Source organism: Bubalus kerabau, chromosome 1 (genome assembly GCF_029407905.1).
Source record: "Bubalus kerabau isolate K-KA32 ecotype Philippines breed swamp buffalo chromosome 1, PCC_UOA_SB_1v2, whole genome shotgun sequence".
Taxonomy (NCBI): domain Eukaryota; kingdom Metazoa; phylum Chordata; class Mammalia; order Artiodactyla; family Bovidae; genus Bubalus; species Bubalus kerabau.
Genome location: NC_073624.1, coordinates 182,082,899 through 182,090,215, shown reverse-complemented (window position 1 = coordinate 182,090,215; position 7,317 = coordinate 182,082,899). Strand labels below are relative to the sequence as shown.

At 37.8% G+C, this 7,317-nt stretch overlaps 1 protein-coding gene across 1 annotated transcript; it reads left to right on the top strand.

The window, feature by feature from the left end:
- The first annotated feature begins 519 nt into the window (after positions 1–519).
- Positions 520–1,458, top strand: LOC129642013 (olfactory receptor 7G1-like). The gene has a single exon (XM_055566577.1). It carries the CDS (start codon positions 520–522, stop codon positions 1,456–1,458), a length of 939 nt encoding a protein of 312 aa, XP_055422552.1.
- Positions 1,459–7,317: the final 5,859 nt, after the last annotated feature.

The window sequence follows — 7,317 nt, the reverse complement described above, 5'->3', positions numbered from 1 at the left end:
GGGGTAGGTAACCTTTTCTAGAACTGTTTATGCTCTGCTGGGTATTTTTATTGTTACTCAGTCACTTAGTCATGTCTGACTCTGCAACCCCATGGAATGCATCATGACAGTTTCCTCTGTCCTCCACTATCTCCTGAAGCTTGCTCAAATTCATGTCCACTGAGTCAGTGATGCTACCTAACCATCTCATCCTCTGCCACCCCCTTCTCCTTTAGCCTTCAATCTTTCCAGCATCAAGTTCTTTTCCAATGGGTCAGCTCTTTGCATCACACGGCCAAAGCATTGGAGCTTCAGCATCAGTCCTTCCAATGAATATTCAGGATTGATTTCCTTTAGGATTTTTTTTTAACATAACACATAAGTATGCATGCAGAAGGCTTTCCTTCCCCTCCCCACTCCTTTAGTCTCTTTCCATTCCCAAGATGGTTTATGCTTCTTGTAACACTACTGCTGTTTCCCTAGTGACTACACATTTTATTATCTTGTTACCACATCTTATTCACCAGATTCATCAACATCATGGAACCCAAAAACCAAACAGCTGTTTCTGAATTTCTTCTCATGAGACTGACAGAGAATGAAAAACTGAAGACCATCTTATTCAACCTGTTCCTGTCCATGTACCTGGTCACTGTCCTGGGAAACCTGCTCATCATCCTGGCTGTCATCTCTGACTCCCACCTCCACACCCCCATGTACTTCTTTCTCTCCCATCTGTCCTTTACAGACATTGGTTTAAGCACAACCCTGATCCCAAAGATCCTGGTGAACATGCAAGCACAGAGTCAAAGCATCACTTACACAGGTTGCCTCACTCAGATCTCTTTTGTCCTGACTTTGGTTTGTTGGGAAAGTTTTCTCCTTGGAGCAATGGCCTATGACCGCTATGTGGCTATTTGTCACCCACTGAGGTACACAGTCATCATGAACCCCCACCTCTGTGTTATGCTGACCCTACTCTCCTTGTTCATTAGCGTTGGGAATGCCCTGCTCCACACTCTGATGGTGCTGCCACTATCCTTCTACAAGGAACTGGAAATCTCCCTCTTCTTCTGTGAAGTTGTTCAGGTCATCAAGCTTGCCTGCTCTGATACTCTCATTAATAATACTCTTCTTTATTTTGCAATTAGCCTATTAGGTGGCATTCCTGTTTTTGGAATCATTTTCTCTTATACTCAAATAGTCTTCTCTATTTTGAGACAATCATCAGCGGGTGGAAAGTATAAAACTTTTTCTACCTGTGGGTCTCACCTCTCAGTTGTGTCCTTATTCTATGGGACAGGTTTTGGAGTGTACATTTGTTCTGCAATTCCTGACTCTCCCAGGAAGACTGCAGTGGCTTCATTGATGTACACCGTGGTCACTCCCACGATGAACCCCTTCATCTACAGCCTGAGGAACAGAGACATGAAGGGAGCTTTGAGGAAACTCTTCAGTAGAGTACCTACTACTCTATGATTGTGTCATTTTCTAGCTCTCTGATGTTTGACATAAACTTTCCATTCTCTAATACAAGGTTTTGGTTAGAGCCAATAGAAGCTGAATCTGAGGCAGAGGTTCATGGTATAGTAATTTTGTGGGGAATGTTCCCAGCACGAGGGAAGTGGGAAAAGGTGGGTATGTCTAGGACAGAATTTAAACAAGTCTGTGGTCATGCAGAAATAGATTCTGCCTGATTCCTTGGATGACACCATGTAAATTGTACCCCAGAGTAAAGCATATTTACAAGACATTGTGGTTGATCTTTCACACCTCAGTTCAGGAATCTTTAAGACCAGTCACTGGTAAATTGGACATATGTTAGGCAACATTAGCATCCATAACACTTGACTTCATTATCCATAAAATTTTGTGATTAGATTATCTCAGTAGTTTGAAATGATTGTAGAATATTTGAAGTTGATCAGTGAGGAAATTTTTCTTTCTAATAAAACAAAGAAATCCTGACTCTTAATATGCTCAAACAATAAAGATAATTATCTTTCATCACAAGGATTTCAGAGTCAGGAAATGTGCAGGAGCAGGAAATTAGAGATTCATTCATTCCTCCATGAAGAGGCTTCATATTAGGCTGATTCCCCTCATGGACTCAGATTGCTGAAATAGATGCAGGCATATCTAGACATGATTACTGGAGACAAACAAAACTGACTGTCCTTCAATGAGTCTGTTGTTAATTGAAGTTCTATTTATAATAGATATTTCCATCGCATCACCCATAAGGTATTACCTTCAATCTTATCACTGAGAAATGGATCATATGCCACCTACTTAATCCAATTCCTGATATTTGAAATTGATTATTCTTGAGCCTTATGCTTGCCATTTGTAGTTTAATTACTGCTGGAAAGTTAATCTCTATAAGAACAATAAACACTAGTGTTATTGTGTTTCATAAGTTTCCTATACCCTTGAGTCCTTGTATTTTTTCCATTGTTTCAGCAATTTGATTTTTAAAAATTTTTACCTTTTATTGTGGACCACTTTTAAAGTCTTTACTGAATTCATTACAATATTGCTTCTGTTTTATGTTTTGGTTTTTTCAGCCACGACGCATTTGGGATCTTATCCCCCCAAGCAAGTATTAAATCCCCATCACCTGCATAAGTCTTCTTTGATTTGTTTTCTTTTATTCTTATATTTATCAGGTTTTCCCTGATAAATATTTGAGTAATATAATAAAATAAATCATTGTTTTGTAGGCAGGGAAAATGTTTTTAATCTTCCTCTGGCATCTTATTTGCTATGAAATTTTTCATTGGCTTATGCCTAAGAATGTATCTGTTTTCACTTTTCTTTTAGTCATCTTTTTCATTTTTAGTTTTTTTATTTTAATTAATTAATTTTTTTTAATTGAAGGATAATTGCTTTATAGAATTTTGTTGTTTTCTGTCAAACATCAATAAGAATCAGTCATAGGTATATATATGTCCCCTCCCTCTCAAACCTCCCTCCCATCTCCCTCCCCATCCCACACCTCTAAATTATTACAGAGCCCCTGTTTGAGTTATTGCTGTGTTTCTTACACATTTTGGTAGAGTCAACACAGAGGAACATCATTGAATAAATTTAACTGTGTCATGGATGTCTTAGTGTATTGGGTTTAGTCTTAGGGCTCTCATGGAAAACTTGATGTGTCTCTATGAGGAAAGTTATTCTATGAAAAACTACTTTCCTTTGACAAAGAGATGTTGAGAGTAAGACAAGAGAGGACAAAAGGGAAGTAGAGAAGATCAGTGAGATCACCTTCCCAGAAGGACGAAAATTTGAGGCCATCAGTCAGAACCACATGTGGGTGAGGCGGTAGAAACAGTGGAACTGTCAAGGGAGAGTCCAGGCAGTGGTGAAGAACTTTAAAAAGGCGAAGAACCTTGTTCATTGTAGATTGTGGTTAGTTGCATCTGATTCTTTGTAACTCTTTGGATTGTAGTGCGCCAGTCTCCTCTGTCCTTGGGATTTTTCATGCAAGAATACTGGAGTGCGTTGCCATTCCTCCTCCAGAGGAATCTTCCCGACCCAGGGATCAAGCCTGTGTTTCCTCAGTCTCCTGCATTGCAGACAGATATCTTTACCCACTGAGCCACTGGAAAAGCCAGAGGGGTCGTTTTACTTTCAGCACCACATCTGGAAAACAGCTCCCTGCTTGGCCCTCTTGTTAACTCCAGAGCTTCCTTCATTGAGGTTCACAAAACAGCTGCCGATTTGAATAACGTTAGACCCTAGTTCATACTGAGAGTTCCCTGATCTTTAGCAAGAACTGTGGATTTCGAGCCTCAGGGGAATGGGGCATGTGAAGGATGAGAGAATTTTTAATAAACATTTTGTGAGACTATGATGACCTAAGATGCATAACTTTCATATGAGGACATGGGGAAATATATTATCATTACATTTATAATTGGGAATACAGAAGGATCTTTCCTCGGTTTTACTTATTAAAGTAGCATATGCAAAGTGATGCTTAAAGTCTATGTGTAGTTCTGCGAGAATGGTAATATAATAGCCATGCATGTACCTATCCTATCCTGAAGTTAAATAAGTAAAACAATCCCTTAATTATAGAATGCAATTTTTCTCCCACCTACATCACACTCTCCCCTCCCAGTGACAAACAAAATCGTGACTTTTTAATTCTTTTTTCTTTCATTTGATCTTCTGTTAGGTTGACTCCTGTGAATTTGCCATTATTTGATCATGTTTGCACCATAAAACTGACAATAGGATGAAATATCACTGTCTTATCACCTCTGTATGTATTCCTTTGCAATTTATAACTTGATGACTCATTAAAATTTAATTGTTATGCTTTAACCTTTTATCTTGATTTTTTCTCATTATTGCACTTGGGAGATTTCAATGTTATCTTGGAGTGTATCAGTAAATAATTACTTTGCAATATTCTGTATATTTACATTGTGTTTGGAGACTTCAAAACAGATATTTTTTATCATATTGATGGTAATTTTGTTTGTAGCTAATTTTATGCTGTTATGAGTAAATCTGAGTATTCTTTTCTATTTCTCATGGTAGCATGAGGGGATCCATATCGTCATCAACACCTTTTCATTTATAGTAACAATGTAAAAATTACTTCATCAACAGACATACCTCTTATTATTACATAACTGAGAGGATTTTGATGCATTTATTTTCTTTCAAATACCTAAATGTGATAGATCTACTGAGTTGTTCATAATTTTCTCATTAATTCATATGAGCTTTTTTTTTTTACATAATCAAGATATTAGTGTTAGTTATACAAAATCAACCCTGACTATTCATTGGAAGGACTGATTCTAAAGCTGAAGCTCCAATGCTTTGGCCACCTGATGCAAAGAGCCAACTCATTGGAAAAGATCTCTGATGCTGGTAAAGATTGAAAGCAAAAGGAGAAAAGTGAGGCAGAGGATGAGATTGTTAGATAGCATCACCAACTCAATGGACGTGAATTTGGGCAAACTCCAGGAGATAGTGGAAGACAGAGGAGCCTGGCGTGCTGCAGTTCTTGGGGTCACAAAGGGTTGAACACAACTTAGCAGCTGAACAACAAAAACCATACCAACTGCAAAATTATTTCTTAAGTGTATGACCTCTTTTTGGATATCCTGTACAGTTTTATTTTGTATGAACACAAGTGCATCATTTTAGTTGCATAGTTAATAGCTGCTAATACTTTACATAATGGCATCACTTAACAGGTCTTATTTATGAAAACAACAGGGTTTCCCTGGTAGTTCAGCTGGTAAAGAATCTGCCTGCAAAGCAGGAGACCCCTGTTTGATTCATGGGTCAGTAAGATCCCCTGGAGAAGGGATAGGCTACCCATTCCAGTGTTCTTAGGCTTCCCTGATGGCTCAGCTGGTAAAGAATCCACCTGCAATGCAGGAGACCTGGGTTTGAATGAAAAAAATAGTACTTCAGTCTGAAGAATTCCCAGTCTTGGCTTTTACATTTGAAATATGAATTTAGTTTTCCCTTTGATGTTAAGCAGGATCCAAATTCATTTTTATGTACCTGTATAAACTTCCCATTTATGTATAGATTTCTTTATGGATTCTATCTTCTGGTCAATAGGTCTTCTATTTATCCCTGAGCCAATATAAAACATTTTAATTATTCTAGCTCACTAGACTAATAAAAATAAATTTATTGTGGTAACAGAGAAGCTTCGGACTCTGTTGATTACAATCACAAGGTACATTGTGTCATAACTTGAGTGCTTCTCTGATAACTTATGATGCAGTGTAAAAGCATTGGTAATCAAGGGCCAGAATTTCAATGAATTGCCCATTATAATGAGGTCAGAATATTCAATCTACTACTTTGGGGAAATTGATACTGAAATTCTATAAAGGGAATGGAAGATGCCTATCACATGCTCAGTCTATTTTTAAAATTTTAGTAAAACATATAACATGAAATTTCCAATCTTAATGATTTTTAAGTGGGCAGTTTTGTGGCATAATTGCATTCACCATGTTACGCTGTCATCACCAAGATTTGTTTCCACCTGTTTTTCATCACCTCAAACTCTCCCCCGACCTCAGTTCCTGGCAAACTGTAGTCTAATTTCTGTTTCTATAAATGTTTCTACTCTAGCCATTGCATATAAATGGAATGATACAATAAATGTCTTTTTTTCTTTTTCAATTTCTTCTTGTTAAGAAACTATTTTTTTTAAGTCTTTATTGGATTTGTTACAATATTGCTTCTCTTTTTTTAATGTTTTGGTTTTTTGGCTGCGAGGCATGTAGTATCTTAGCTTCCCAACCAGGGGTCGAACCCACACCCCTTATGCTGATGGACAAAGTCATAACCACTGAACCATCAGGGAAGTCTGTCTTTTTCAATTTCTTTCTGTGAAGTTTTTCAAACATACAGAAAAGTTGAAAGAATGATATAGTGAACACCCATTTGCCTGCCACCTACATTGAATAGTTAACTTTTTGCGACAATTTGCTTTATTGATCTATGTACACTATTTTTTCTTTTTTGTTGTGTTAAAATACACATAACATAAAACTTACCGCCTGAATCATTTCTGCGTTCACAGTTTAGTAGTGTTAGGCATAAGAACATTTTAGTCTTGCAAATCAGAAACTCTATTCTCTTAAAACAAGAATTCTCCTTTTCTGCCTCTTCACAGACCTAGATAACTATTGTTCTATTTTCTACTTCTATGAATTTCAGTACTTTAGATGGTTCATATAAATGAAATCTGTCTTTTTGTGACTGACTTGTTCCACTTAGCCTAATGTTCTCAATTCTCATCCATATTGTGGTATATGGCAAAATTTCTTTCCTTTCCAAGACTGAATAATATTCCATTGTCTGTAAATAGCACATTTTGTTTATCCATTCATCCATTGGGTCACTCCCACTTCCTGATTATTATAAATTGTGCGACTATGAACGCTCAGCTGGTAAAGAATCTGATTGCAATGCGGGAGACCCTGGGTTTCGATTCCTGGGTTGGAAAAATCCGCTGGAGAATGGACAGGCTATCCATTCCAGTATTCTTGGGCTTCCCTGATGGTTAAGCTGGTATAGCTGGTAAAGCTGCAAAAGAATCTTCCTGCAATGTGGGAGACCTGAGTTCAATCCCTGGGTTGGGAAGATCCCCTGGAGAAGGAAACAGCTACCCATTCCAGTATCCTGGCCTGGAGAATTCCACGGACTGTACAGTACAGGGGGTCGCAAAGAGTTGGACACAACTAAGCCACTTTCACTTTCATGAACAAGTTCGGTTCAGTTCAGTCACTCAGTCCTGTCTGACTCTTTTTGGGTGTATGTGTGAGTTAAGGTTTATTTGGGACA

Coding starts and splice junctions, on each gene's coding strand:
- LOC129642013 (XM_055566577.1), top strand. CDS start 520: ATGGAACCCAAAAACCAAACAGCTGTTTCTGAATTTCTTCTCATGAGA.